Source organism: Pituophis catenifer, unplaced genomic scaffold (assembly GCF_029215685.1).
Source record: "Pituophis catenifer annectens isolate HBS135680 unplaced genomic scaffold, rPitCat1.0.hap2 SCAF_14, whole genome shotgun sequence".
Lineage (NCBI taxonomy): Eukaryota > Metazoa > Chordata > Lepidosauria > Squamata > Colubridae > Pituophis > Pituophis catenifer.
The window spans coordinates 23,444,115-23,457,514 of record NW_027256894.1 but is presented as its reverse complement, the minus strand read 5'-3'; the positions used below and the strand labels follow the sequence as shown (position 1 = coordinate 23,457,514).

At 50.2% G+C, this 13,400-nt stretch overlaps 2 protein-coding genes across 2 annotated transcripts in view; one reads left to right on the top strand and one right to left on the bottom strand.

Moving 5' to 3' along the window:
- HERC1 (HECT and RLD domain containing E3 ubiquitin protein ligase family member 1) overlaps window positions 1-9,170 on the top strand; it is a 55,621-nt gene extending 46,451 nt beyond the window's left edge. Inside the window, exons 64-78 of the mRNA XM_070953394.1 lie at window positions 50-188; window positions 641-822; window positions 1,001-1,156; window positions 1,338-1,460; window positions 3,396-3,498; window positions 3,633-3,802; window positions 3,894-4,032; window positions 4,358-4,527; window positions 5,388-5,557; window positions 5,638-5,803; window positions 6,414-6,490; window positions 6,828-7,080; window positions 7,339-7,491; window positions 7,729-8,034; window positions 8,486-9,170. Coding sequence (XP_070809495.1) covers window positions 50-188; window positions 641-822; window positions 1,001-1,156; window positions 1,338-1,460; window positions 3,396-3,498; window positions 3,633-3,802; window positions 3,894-4,032; window positions 4,358-4,527; window positions 5,388-5,557; window positions 5,638-5,803; window positions 6,414-6,490; window positions 6,828-7,080; window positions 7,339-7,491; window positions 7,729-8,034; window positions 8,486-8,671 — 2,493 coding nt within the window. The 3' untranslated portion in view covers window positions 8,672-9,170. The remainder of the gene's footprint in view (window positions 1-49; window positions 189-640; window positions 823-1,000; window positions 1,157-1,337; window positions 1,461-3,395; window positions 3,499-3,632; window positions 3,803-3,893; window positions 4,033-4,357; window positions 4,528-5,387; window positions 5,558-5,637; window positions 5,804-6,413; window positions 6,491-6,827; window positions 7,081-7,338; window positions 7,492-7,728; window positions 8,035-8,485) is intronic.
- Window positions 9,159-11,910, bottom strand: FBXL22 (F-box and leucine rich repeat protein 22). The gene is made up of 2 exons (XM_070953392.1): window positions 11,127-11,910; window positions 9,159-10,079 (listed from the first exon to the last, which is right to left on the bottom strand). Exons 1-2 carry the CDS (start codon window positions 11,459-11,461, stop codon window positions 9,737-9,739), a joined length of 678 nt encoding a protein of 225 aa, XP_070809493.1. The 5' UTR covers window positions 11,462-11,910; the 3' UTR covers window positions 9,159-9,736.
- Window positions 11,911-13,400: the final 1,490 nt, after the last annotated feature.

The following is a 13,400-nucleotide window of genomic DNA, read 5'->3' as shown; positions in this document are numbered from 1 at the left end:
AGATTTTTGCTGCCTTAAGAAACAATTTTTTTTCCTTTTAATTACCCAGGTCATTTGTGGCCAAAACTGCACATTTGTGATCCAAGCGAATGGAACAGTTTTGGCTTGCGGAGAAGGGAGCTACGGTCGGCTGGGACAAGGAAATTCCGATGATCTTCACGTGCTCACCGTCATTTCAGCTTTGCAGGGTACGTTGTGTATTTTGGCACAGAAGATTTGGCCAGCGTCGCATATTCGACCAAGTGACCTCGTCATATTTATTCATGAAGGACTCCATCCCCAAAACTGGGCTCAGGATTATTTCCAGAGCCCAGAGAGGGGCAGCCCCAAGATAGAGTCCAACATGCCACAATCAGGAACAATCGGGAAATAAGGTCTCAGAGTCCCTCCTAGGCTCCCCGGCAGAGCCTGTGGCAGACCATCTACGGGAGACCAGGGCCTGGCTAAGGTTTGCATTTGCCACAGCCCTGGCCAGAGGGCAGAGGGTGGCCTGGTCCAGCTGGAGAGGAACCCAGAAGGGGCACCACACGGGATTTCCAGGGGAAGAATCCGGGAGTGTGTTTGGGCCTTGGGAGGGAGGGGAGGAGCAGTGGACAGAAGGAACTATTAATGTTGTCTTGGTTCTTCCACTTGCGTGAAGGTTTTGTTGTCACCCAGCTGGTGACATCTTGCGGTTCTGATGGACATTCCATGGCTTTGACGGAGAGTGGGGAGGTTTTCAGCTGGGGAGACGGAGATTATGGCAAATTGGGACACGGAAACAGCGACCGGCAACGCCGGCCAAGGCAGATAGAAGCTTTGCAAGGAGAAGAAGTGGTCCAGGTACAGCAAAGGGGTCCAAGACTGGATCCCTCATCGACTTGATGGTTTTTGCAAGAATTGGGGGATCAGGCTCTGAATTCGGGCCAGGGGGTTAAAAGTCCAAAATTGTAGCTGGCTTGAAAGAACTCCAAAAGTCTCCAGGAAGCCCCTCATGATCAGTGAATGCTGTTTCTTCCAGATGTCCTGTGGCTTTAAGCATTCGGCTGTAGTGACTGCAGATGGCAAACTCTTTACATTTGGGAACGGCGACTACGGACGGCTGGGATTAGGCAACACCTCCAACAAGAAGCTTCCCGAGAGGGTGACGGCACTTGAGGGGTACCAGATTGGAGAGGTTTGACTTTCAGACTAAAATCTCTTCTTTAGACGCGTAATAGGAAAAGCCGGAGTTGCCTTCCTTTCATGTCTGCCTCAAGAGTTTTAGCCCCCCAGCTGGCGAGCGAGTCCTCCTGCGGACTTGTGGCTCTGGGATTTGAGACTCTTTAAGCAGAAGCTTATCTCTCTCTTAATGTTAGGTGGCCTGTGGACTCAATCACACCATCGTCGTATCTACCGACGGTTCCATGGTTTGGGCTTTTGGGGACGGAGACTACGGGAAGCTGGGCCTGGGAAATTCAACTGCAAAGTCCTCACCACAGGTGAGTCCCGCAGCAGCAGCAATAGCACCCCCCGGCCCTCTCAGCCACCTTGCAGGTTTGCTCAGAAATGGGCTTCCCCCGAGAGAGTCTGTTCCCAAGTCTCCCTTCCTGCTAGCTTTCATGAGAGCTGAAAGGAGGGTTAATCCGGGGTGGGGAGTGGGGGGGATGTTATATTGCAGCATCCCTGAATTGTTCCTCAGGGAAATAACACAGAGTCTCTGCTAATGTTTTCTATTATCCATGTACAAATCGCTCTGCGTCCCCAGCATAGTGTGGCCTCCTGAATAAAAATAAAAATGAAAAACAAATGAATGCTATTTGAAGGGCATTGAATGCAATATCTCTGATGCTACCCGTTCTTGTTTTTTTTTTAATTATTTTTTATTTATTTATTTTTTTTAAAATATACTTTATTAAATTTTGTCATTATAAAAGAAAATATACAATCTCTATGTCCTTCAGAGGTACAGTGTTTATACAATTTACGGAATCATACGTTAAATAAACTACATCTTTATCTATTCAATATTCTATACAATATAACTCGTATTTCGGATGCGTAACAAGTCATATCATGAAATCATGTTTTTGCCTTATTCTTCAACCAATTGTACCAATTTCCCCATACTTCATAATATTTAGATTTCTCCTCATTATTTATCTCACTCATCAATTTTGCCATTTCTGCGCACTCTAGGATTTTGTTTATTAGTATTTCTTCTGAGGGTATGGATTTATTTTTCCAGTATTTTGCAAAAGCTAATCTAGCCGCAGTTGTAATCTGGATTATAAATTGAGTTTTGTTGTTGTTAAAGCCGTCTCCGGTTATACCCAGGAGGAAGATTTCTGGAGCTAGAACTATCTCCTGTCCCGTTATTTCACAAAGCCAGTATCGAATTTTTGACCAGAACTTTTTGGTCTCTGGACAGGTCCACCATAGATGATAGAAGGTGCCGACCATTTTTCCACATTTCCAACACGTAGCTGAGAGATTGGGAAACATTTTCGCTAACCTAGCCGGTGCTAAATACCACCTGTGTAACATTTTATAATGGTTTTCTCTAAATGTTGCCGATTTCGTCATTTTATAGTTCCTATTCCAGGCCATCTCCCAGTCGTTAAAATTTAGTCTATATCCCAGGTTTTTTTCCCAAATATTTAGCTGGTTTTTTGCTATGGTCTCTGCCCTATCCTCATCTAATAAAAAATTATATATTTTTGCTAACATTTTCTTGTCTATTCCCCAAATAATTTTATCAAAATTTCCATATTTAGCTTCTATACCAAATTTGTCTCTATCTTTTTGGAATCTTGAATTAATCTGCAGATAATTCCACCAATCCAAGTTGAAACCCTGGTCCCTCAATAAATCCAAAGGTTTGAGCTTCCCCTTTTCATCAAGAATATCCTTGTACGTGCCCAATTTATAATCATCTCTCCTGTTTGGGGCCGCCAGTGCTTCCATGATAGAAAGCCAGTTGGGTACCTTAGTATAAATCCTCTGTCTAATTTCCTCCCACGTGCGAATAAGGGTCTCCCTAATTTTGTGTTTATGAAAGTAGGATTTCTTCTTGTTCTTTGTATCCCACAGGTGGGCATGCCATCCTTCTAATAGGTCATGTCCTTCTAATGTCAGGATTCTCCTATTTCGTAACTGGATCCACTCCTTGATCCAAATTATTTTTGCCGCCTTTTGATATATTTCCCAATCGGGGAGCCCGAATCCTCCCAAATTTCTTTTCCCTTGGAGTATCTTAAAGGAGATCCTCGATTTCTTGCCCTCCCATAGGAAATTTCTAATGTGTTTGTTCAGGTCCAAAAAGAATTTTTTATCTAAGGTTATCGGAATATTTTGAAATAGGAACAGAATTCTGTTCCTAAAATTCTGTTGTTTTTTTTAATGTTTCCCTTTTTTTCTCTCTCTCACACACACAGAAAGTAGACATTCTTTGTGGAATAGGAATCAAAAAAGTTGCCTGTGGCACCCAGTTTTCAGTGGCTTTGACGAAGGACGGGCACATCTACACTTTTGGGCAAGGTGAGTCCAGCCGAAGTGCCCCCAGCACTCAGCCTTCGGGTACCGGAGGAGATCTTGCGAGAAGCAGGCTAGAGCTGGCCCTCAGTGCCCACAAGGGCTTCCTGCAACATCATCAAGACTCTCCTTTATTCCAGACCGGCTGATCGGCCTGCCGGAAGGACGAGCCCGAAACCACAATCGGCCCCAGCAAGTCCCGGCCCTCTCGGGGGTTTTCGTGGAGGACGTTGCTGTGGGAGCAGAGCACACGCTGGCTCTCACTTCGGCCGGGGATGTCTACGCCTGGGGCAGCAATTCAGAAGGCCAGGTGTGCACAGGATACGGGACACGCAAAGGGGGACACGAACAGGTGCCCAGTTGAGGCCGCCCTGGCTGAGCGCTTCCTTTTCTGAATCTAGCTCGGATTGGGCCACACCAACCACATCCGGGAGCCCACTCTGATCACCTGTCTGCAAGGGAAAAACATCCGGCAGATCTCAGCTGGGCGATGTCACAGCGCTGCCTGGACTGCCCCACCCACCCCCCCTCGAGCACCAGGTACAAGGAGAGGGGGCTGCGCTCTTTAGCCAATCAATCCACTGGGAGGCAGCCGTCTCTGCCAGGACACACTTTGGGCCAGCTTCACTACTGTTGCCCCTCGAGAGGGAAGGGGGCCCACAAGAGCAACCAATGACTCATACATAAATTCACATTAGCTTTTCAGCAGCTTTCCCCTTCCCCCCCCTTTTCTGGTGGGAGGGGGGCTGTGACCGGAGGATCATGCCTCTCTCCTTCTGCGATGGGCCTTAGGGCGGCCGTTGCAAGAGGAGCAGGGGCCGCCCATGGGTGGGGTTGGGGGCTGACGGCCTTTTTCTCTCTGCAGGGGTGTCGGTGCCATTGCAGCTGGGCTTGCCGGACGCCATTCCGCCTCAGTACGGGGCCCTGAAGGAAGTGAGCATCCATACCGTCCGGGCGAGGCTCCGGCTGCTCTACCACTTCTCCGACCTCATGTACTCCTCGTGGAGGTTGCTGAACCTCAGTCCCAACAACCAGGTGAGGTCCCGGCCTCTGCCTGTCTCCCCCTACCCCCCATGCACACACCCGTCCAAGGAAACCCACTGATGGCCTCTCTGCAAGGCCAGATGGTGGAGCCAGCATCATGTGCCAGCCTTGGCAGCTCCCCTGGGTAAGGAATCGCCCTCTGAGCTGTGCGGCTGCCTTCCCAGGGGGACCTCGAGCGTCGGCATTGCCCTCCAGATGTGCTGGCCCAGCCAATGTGGCTGAGAACGGGAGAGTGGGCACCGGACCTCAGCCATCTGGAAGGCCAGACCCAGATAATAATAACAATAATAATAATAATAATAATAATAATAATAATAATAATAATAATAATAATAACAATAATAATAATAATAATAATAACAATAATAATAATTATTATTATTATTATTATTATTATTATTATTATTATTATTATTATTATTATTATTATTATTATTATTATTATTATTATTATTTCTATACCGCCCTTCTCCCGAAGGACTCAGGGCGGTGTACAGCCTATTTAAAAACAGAATAGACATCAATTTAAAATAATTTAAATATTAAATAAATTTGGCTTAATTTAAAACCCCAAAAGTTTAAAACATCCAATGGGGAAAGGGGGCTTTGGGAGGGCCTGGGAGGGGAGTGAGGAAGGTCAGTCTGGCCAGGCCACGGGCTGCTTGGCCCTTGAAGGAAGAAAAAGGGTTGCTTTCCGAAGTGGCAGAGTGCCCCACTCCTTTTCTGCCCCTGCAAGGGGGGGGGGGAGGCTGACCTTTGAGCCCAGCCTAGCGGTGGTGGCCCCCTTTCAGAGCCCCCTCCCCTTTTGCCCTCCATCTCGGGTAAAGCTATTGGCCTCCCTCTTGTTACAGAGCAGCACATCCCACTACAACGCCGGCACTTGGGGGATCGTCCAAGGGCAGCTGAGGCCGCTGCTGGCACCCCGAGTCTACACACTGCCCATGGTGCGCTCCATTGGGAAGACGATGGTCCAGGGGAAGAACTACGGCCCCCAGATCACGGTCAAGAGGATCTCCACCAGGTCAGCCTTTAGGCCCAGGGAAGGGTGGGTGTGGCAGTGCAGGCTCTGGGCGGCCGACCTCTCCTCCTTCTCTTCCCAAGGGGCCGGAAGTGCAAGCCCATCCTGGTTCAGATCGCCAGGCAGGTGGTCAAGCTGAACGCCTCCGATCTTCGGCTGCCCTCTCGGGCCTGGAAGGTGAAGCTGGTGGGCGAAGGCGCTGACGATGCCGGGGGCGTCTTCGACGACACCATCACAGAAATGTGCCAGGTGCGGCAGGATGCCAGCTGGCATCACTTCCCTTTCAGGCGGCTCCTCTTACGCCTGGCCCCTGAAAAGGGAATGAGGACCTGGCCAGATATCAGGCACTTTACTCCTCCTCCTCCTTCCCCCCCCCCCAAAAAAAAATGGAGGGGACAGGCCACATCTTTGCTCTCCCCAATTAAAATTCTGGAGTAGGATATAGCACGTAAATAGTAAATAGCCCTTTCGTTCTGGGCCTAGAGCAGAGTCTATCAAGCGATGCCAGTGGCCGGTCCTTGAGCCAACTCTGAAGCTGCTCCCAGGGCAGCTGGTGTGCTTCCCCCACACTCATGGGACGTTCACCCAGAGCAGTCCAGCATCTGGGCAGCCAGCAGTCAGTAATGCCAACTTGGGAAAAAGGATATAAAACACTTGCTACGGTTTTAGTAGCTTTCTACAGTCATATGCCAGGTTCTTAAAGGCCGGTTGATTGTTGGGAGACTGGAAAGAGTGAGACTCCCACGCCTGCTGCTCTCAGAGAGGAGCAGCCGCAGCAGCTGTCCTCTTGCTGTTGCTGGACTTGCTTTTCGGAGCCATTTAATAATTCAGAAAACCTTTTCTCCCTTTAATTCATAAGGAACTTGAAACTGGAATTGTAGACCTGCTGATTCCTTCCCCAAACGCAACAGCCGAAGTTGGCTACAACAGGGATCGGTAAGTTAGCCGGCCCCCTTCTGAAAGGCAGGGAGGGCTTCTGACCAGTTCCAGGCAAGAGGGAGATTTAGTGAGCTTGTTTTGGAGTTTGTATTTCTTTGGAAGTTGGGCCAGGACAGGCTGGTCCTGAGCCATTTGCCAGAAGCCCCTAGTGACCCAAGCACTGCCCTTCCTTTCCATCTCAGGCAGCCAGTCCCTCTCCTGACTCTTCCTTGGCTCTGTGCACTGGAAGCTCTGCCTGGCCACAGAACGTGGTGATCCTCCCACTTTCCCTGGGGGGTTGGGGACCTTGTCTCGGGTAGTGATCTGGGCCAATGGCGGCCTTGTGTCTTGCCAGGCTTCTCTTGAACCCCTCGGCCTGCCTGGACGAGCACCTGACGCAGTTCAAGTTCCTGGGCATCCTGATGGGCGTGGCCATCCGCACCAAGAAGCCCCTGGACCTCCACCTGGCCCCCCTGGTCTGGAAGCAGCTCTGCTGCATCCCGCTCGCCCTGGAGGACCTGGAGGAGGTGGACTTGCTCTACGTCCAGACCCTGAATAGCATTCTTCACATTGAAGACAGTGGCATCACCGAGGAGAACTTCCACGAGGTGAGGGAAGTCCCACTGCCGGGCCCAGCTATGGCCATCGCTTTCGTGACAGAGCAAAAAGGGTCTGCAGCTCTTGCCAGTTGAACTCCTGCAGGGGGGAGGGAGGGGTGTCTCCAGAAGGGGCTTTTCCGAGGGATGCGGGGGTGGGCCAGGAGGTTGAAGGGCTCAGTGAGTGTGAAAGGCAGCACCAAGCAATGCAGTGACAAAGAAGCAAAACAACCGCTTTGCAAGGAAACCGCTTGATTTCTTTCCTGTTAGATGATTCCTCTAGATTCCTTTATCGGCCAGAGTGCAGATGGGAAAATGGTGCCCATCATCCCCGGTGGGAACAGCATCCCCCTCACCTTCTCAAACCGGAAGGAGTACGTGGAAAGAGCCATCGAGTACCGGCTGCACGAAATGGATCGCCAGGTAAAGCTCAGAGGTGTCTCTGCTTTGTTTTGGGGCAGTCCTTGGTGCTGCCTGAAGGGTCAGTTTTGCCCTCGTGCAGCACAATCTGCATCATCCTTTTAGCATAATGGAAGGAACACAGTTTATAGGCTCCACCCCCAAGATGGAAATATTTATCCCAATTCCCAGTTTGTCCCCAAAGACGGTTTGTTCCTCCTGCCTGTTTGTGTCTAAGAATTTCTTCCGCTCGCCTTGCAGGTGGCCGCCGTGCGGGAAGGAATGTCCTGGATCGTGCCTGTGCCTCTGCTGTCCCTGCTGACGGCCAAGCAGCTGGAGCAGATGGTCTGCGGCATGCCCGAGATCTCGGTGGATGTGCTGAAGAAGGTGGTGCGCTACCGCGAGGTGGATGAACAGCACCAGCTGGTCCAGTGGTTCTGGCACACGCTGGAAGAGTTCTCCAATGAGGAGCGGGTCCTTTTCATGAGGTTTGTGTCCGGAAGATCTCGCCTGCCAGCAAACACGGCGGATATTTCTCAGCGGTTCCAAATCATGAAGGTCGATAGGGTAAGATGGCGCTTCTCCCCTCCCGATTGTTCTGCTGCCTGATCAGAGAGACGATGCCAGGGGACCCCTTGCCCTTGAAACCGCCTTTAGTCCTCTTCCTGGGCGGCTGAGCGGACCCCAAGACTCTCTGGCTTTTAGGGGGGGCTTTTAAGCCGGGCTCTGCAACTAAGGCCTCACCTGAGGAGAGGAAAGGAGGGGGAGCCCCGCCAGCTGAGCAGGCAGGACTTGGGATGAAGCTCAGCAAAGGGGCCAAAAAGCAGGGGTGGAATCTCAGAGAGAAACCCTAAGCCAGTCTATTAAGCTGGGAACCCTGAGCTTCGCCAAAGGCCCACCAACATTCCTCTACCCGCTTCGTGAGGTTCAGCAGGTTTGGGGAGGCGTTGACGAGTGGGGTCCCCCCTGCCTGGCCTAACCTGCCCCCCTCCCTCCCTCCCGCTCTTCTCCCTGCCAGCCTTACGACAGCCTGCCTACCTCACAGACCTGCTTCTTTCAACTGCGTCTCCCACCGTACTCCAGTCAGCCTGTCATGGCGGAGCGGCTGCGCTATGCAATCAACAATTGCAGGTCGATCGATATGGACAATTATATGCTGTCCCGAAACGTGGACAATGCCGAGGGCTCCGACACGGACTATTAACTGTGGACAAAAATCCTCTCTTTCTCTCTCTCTCTCTCTCTCTCTCTCTCTCCCTCCCTCTCTCTCTCTCTCTCTCTCTCTCTCTAAGAATGCCCACACCGGATTTCAGTGCTGACATGGTTTTACAGTAAAGGTAGATGTTTTAGGAATATAAACAGTGGCCACCTTTTTAGTTACTCTAAATGTAACAAAATTTAGATGTGTTTATTTTTTGTGACTGTAAGCAGAAAAATGCAAAAAAGTGAGATCAGTAAAGTTTTCCCCCTTTCCCCCTCTTTTTGTTCACTTTTGATAAGTTTGCATGGAGCCTTTCTGGTGCACTTTTGTTGGGAATGGAGCCTTGTTTCCCTTTCCCAGTGAATCTGAAGAGCTGTACATTGTGTATAATTGTTCATTAGAAAGGACAGTTTTACATGAATATTCATATATTTATTTTTGTTTTAATTTGAAATGCCTGTGCAGGGTTCCCTATTCAAATAAAGCAGATTCAAGAAGCAAATAGTTCTCCTTTTTGTGTGCCCTAACACTTTTATTTTGTTTGTTTATTTTAGTTTGTTTTTAATTTCTACATTTCTGATTTTTCTCTCTTTTGGTTTTGCTCACAATTGCCAAAATTAAATTGACATTCCCAAGCAGTTAGGGAGGGAGGGAAGGAAGGTTTTATGTACAATAAATAATTTAGAGAACTATACACACGTGGAAAAGCTAAGTCGGTATGAGTTGAGATATACAATTCTTGGATTTAAGTTGTGCTAAAAATCTAGCACGTTTAACTAAAGAAGTACCTGAGAAAGGTTTGTACAAATATTGTCCTTTAATTTAGAAGCTCCATGTCACAAAATAATCCCTGCTAGTTTGAGAAATAGAACAGACCACAGGGGTTCATCAAGTGGTTCACTAAAAGGATAGCCTAAATTTGCCTAAATTTTTGTTAGCAGTCACTTTGCCACTTCCATGGCAGGTTTGAGTAGAATTTTACATCTCACTTGCAACATGCACAGCATCTCAATCGGCAAAGAGAAAGAGCAGAGCAGACCCCCACCCCGAACGTGGCTGCTTGCTTGGCTAATGCCACAGCATTCTCTTTAAGCCTCTTTCCAAGGCCCAGCTGCCTGGGCGCTTGTCCGGAATCATGTTTGCGCTTCTTTCTGCACTGAGAGTCAGGGACGGGCGCATCTTCTGGACTCGCTGCACGCCAGCAGCTGTTATGTTTCTGCAAAAGTCCACATGCAGCATTTTTAGGGAGTCGGCATGGAGAGCAACCGCTTCCAGGGTCTGGTCAGTGATCAGGACGCAGTTTTCCAACTGGAGAGTCCGGAGACCGGGGCAGCTTTTGAGAAGCAGCATAATGGAATGGTCTGTGACATGGCCGCATCCAGAAAGCTTCAGAGACAGCAAGCTGGGGCACCTGAAAGTGGAAGCACGGAGGTTTAAAGGGGGGGGGGGGAGGAATTGGCCACTTGAATCGAAAGCCAGCCCTGCAGCCCCTGCCCTCACCCGGACTTCAGATAAATTCACAGGCACAGACATGATGGCTTGTAAGAATTGTTTTGAATATTGCACTGACTTAAGAGGGATGGTAAAGCCTGAACACAGGATAAGAATTCATTCTATGTTCAGCACCTCAGAAGCTGTTCATGCTTAGCAAGAACTATAATGGCTGCATTGTCTTCGGAGCACATTTTAAATTAAGCCGAAAGAGAGAGATTGGCAGATCTGCTTCCTGTTTCACTCCTCCTGGAGTAATTTCTCCTACCTCAGGCTATCGAGGATTTTTAGTTACATCTAAACCATAAAACAAGCTAAGCGGTTGTGTCGATGTTGACTCACTAAGGTAATTTTCAGTGAACAGGATTACACTTTACAATTTCATTTTTTGATTCATGGTGTCTTTCTATTGTCCCCGATACTTGTATTGTGCTTAGTTTAATGGCAGCTTTTAAAAATAAAATTAATGATATGTTGAAAAATTACAACTACTATGATGCTTGTAAACTCCTTTTGACAAAAAATAGTTTTCATTGCCACCCAGGATGAATACGTGTGTGTGTGTTTGCTGTCCTTTTGTTCAGACCAGTGAAAGAGTTAAATGTTGCTTCCCAAAAGTGAGGGAGCAGGAGGAGAAGGGGATAAAAGTCACATGTCTCCAGTCAGGGGACTAAATCTCTGCTGAAAATACGCTTGGAATGCCTGAGCACGGAGCAGCAGTTGGTGGCACAAATTAGGACACACAGAACAAGCTTGTTTGAAAACTGAAATGGTCGATTTTACGCTTTTAACAATCCCTGGGGAGGGGAGCATTGGGGACCTTCCTGGGGCACAGTAGTTAACGTGTGTGCATGTAAAGAAAACTGCTTTCTCCTCATTTCTTTGGTGGGGGGGGCACCCAAAGCCATTCCCTCAAGCAGGGCATAACTTAGGCTACACCCGCCTAGCAAGCAATATTTTTTCTTACCTGTTAGAAACCTGGAGTAAAAACTCATTCACGAGGTGTTTATGTAGGCTGCAGATGTTCCTCTGAAGCTCGTTCTTCATCCAATCCTCCACATTGCACACCTTGACTTGGCTGGAATGCCAACAGATGGAGAGGTGGCGCAAGGCTGGTCCCAGGACAAAGTTGTCCTTGGTCAGTTCGGCCGGCGAGTGGAAGTGGAGCAGAGGCCACAGCGAGGGGTCCTGGAAGACCCACAGCAGCCTGCGACATGTCTGGGCCAAACTCTTCCTGCTGTTTTTGTCCAGGAAGGAGAAGAGGTGCAGGAGGCATTCCCAGTTCAGCTCCGTCAAACGCATTGCCCTCGGGTGCCTGCGGAGCAAAGGCAGCAGGCACGGCACAAAGGGCGCTGGGCTTAATCAGCTTCCAAAGGCTCCAGATCCCTTGCACAAATATGGTGTGGAATGGAAGTTATTTTTGGCTGCCAGCTGGGAGAGAAGTTTCAAAAAAGGACAAGGCACCAGCCTCCCTTTCGTTTCCCTGTGGAGGGACTCCAGCGGCAGCCGCATGGCCTCGTTTCAGCCAGTCTGGGCTTAAAAGGGCCACTTGATAATTTAGACCCAGATTGGCAACTTCTATGGAGAACCTGTCAGCTTCAGCTCAGGTCAATGGGCCTCGCCCAGGACCCAATTCAAGGGCAGAGAACCTGATCTACAGGAACAGGAAAAGGGCCCAAATTCGGCGTACTTGAGCTAGATGCTGCAACCCAAGAGGACGCTGGCCCAACCCTGAGCAGCCGTCACCAGCAGCTGCAGTGCAAGGCCTGGGACAGAGCAGGAAGCCCCTTTGGGCCCTCGGTCTCCAACCCTGTCGTAAGACTGCAGAAAAGGCCTCCCGGCAAGTCCTCTTTGGCGCCCACTTGGAGCAGCCGGGTGCCCCTCGGCTGCCAATGCTGCAGGGAAAAGTGCACACCTGACCCATTCCTGGCTGAGGGGTCTTGGCACTTTCTTTCCTGTGTCGGTGGGGGGCAGTCTGGCAGCCCAAACACCCAGCAAGGAAGCTCTGAAAGAGCGAAGGGTCAAGCCTGCCAGCTGTGCAAAGGTAGCTCAAATCACAACTGGCTCAGTTCCGACCTCCAACAAAGCAGCCATGCCCCCATTTCCCAGGTGCTGCTCTTGAGAGCGAGTGCCAGCCTCCCTGTCCCTGTCAAGGCAAGGCTCACCCCCCCACCCCCACCCCCACCCCAGAGAAGACAAGACTTCAGAGATAACGTGGAGAGGAATATATTTTAGGAGTTTCAACCATGGTCAAGATCACCAACAAATGCGCTGAAGACAACCACTCACCAAATGTATACATGAAAGTTAAATGGCCAACAAAGAAGCCCCTGGGCTGCACACAACACACACTGGAACCAGAAAGAACGCACACTGTGCAGACTGAGCACGAAGCCAGCCTCGTCCTGCTCCTCTACGGGGCCTTCTGGGGCCCCCAGCCTTGAGTGGAGCACTTTGGCAATGCCAACGTCCAGCAGAGGCAGGCGACAGGAGGGCCCCGGAGGAAGCAGGCTGCAGAGCCCTTCAGGTGACAACAGCCATGGTGGGCAGGGAGGGGGAGGCCAGCATCTCCATGGCTGCCTGCCTATTCCTGCCAAGGCCCCCTGCAGGGACAGCATAGCTGGCGTGGCCAAGAACAAGCCCCCACCCCATGAGAAGAGAGGCTTTAAAGGGGGGCAAAAATCCAATACTGTTTCGGGTTGGGCTGCTTCAACTCAGAGCAAAATCCAGCCCATCAACAACTCTTCACCAGGAAGAGAAATCCCTTGTGTTGCCACAACTTGCAGAGCCATCTGTCCATTGGCAAAGCCAGGCAGGGACGAAAGGAAGAAGGGCTTCCCTTGTCCTTGCTGGGGGAAGAGTGGCATTGCAGCCAGGGAACGGGAGGGGGCAAGGGCCATCGACACTGCCAAGACAGGCACCTTGGCCAGACCTTCTGCCTTGGAGCAGTGCAGCCCGGGAGAGTCAAGTGCGAGTTAAGCGCTGGGCTAACCTGAAGGAGAAAACCTGGCATCCCTACAGCCATCTCCTCGAGCAGCCGCCTTGTGCAGGGCTACCCATTCTCTCTGGCATCTGTGGGCACACGGAGGGGGGCAGAGGAGGCCCCAGGTGCAAGCAGAGAAGCTGAGCTTCTTCCCCAACTGGCAGTAAGAGAGCGCCCCCTGGTGGGAAGATGACTGCATTCCGGCCAAACAAAGAAAAACTCAGGAAAAGGGTCCAATTGATTGCAATGATACACAAC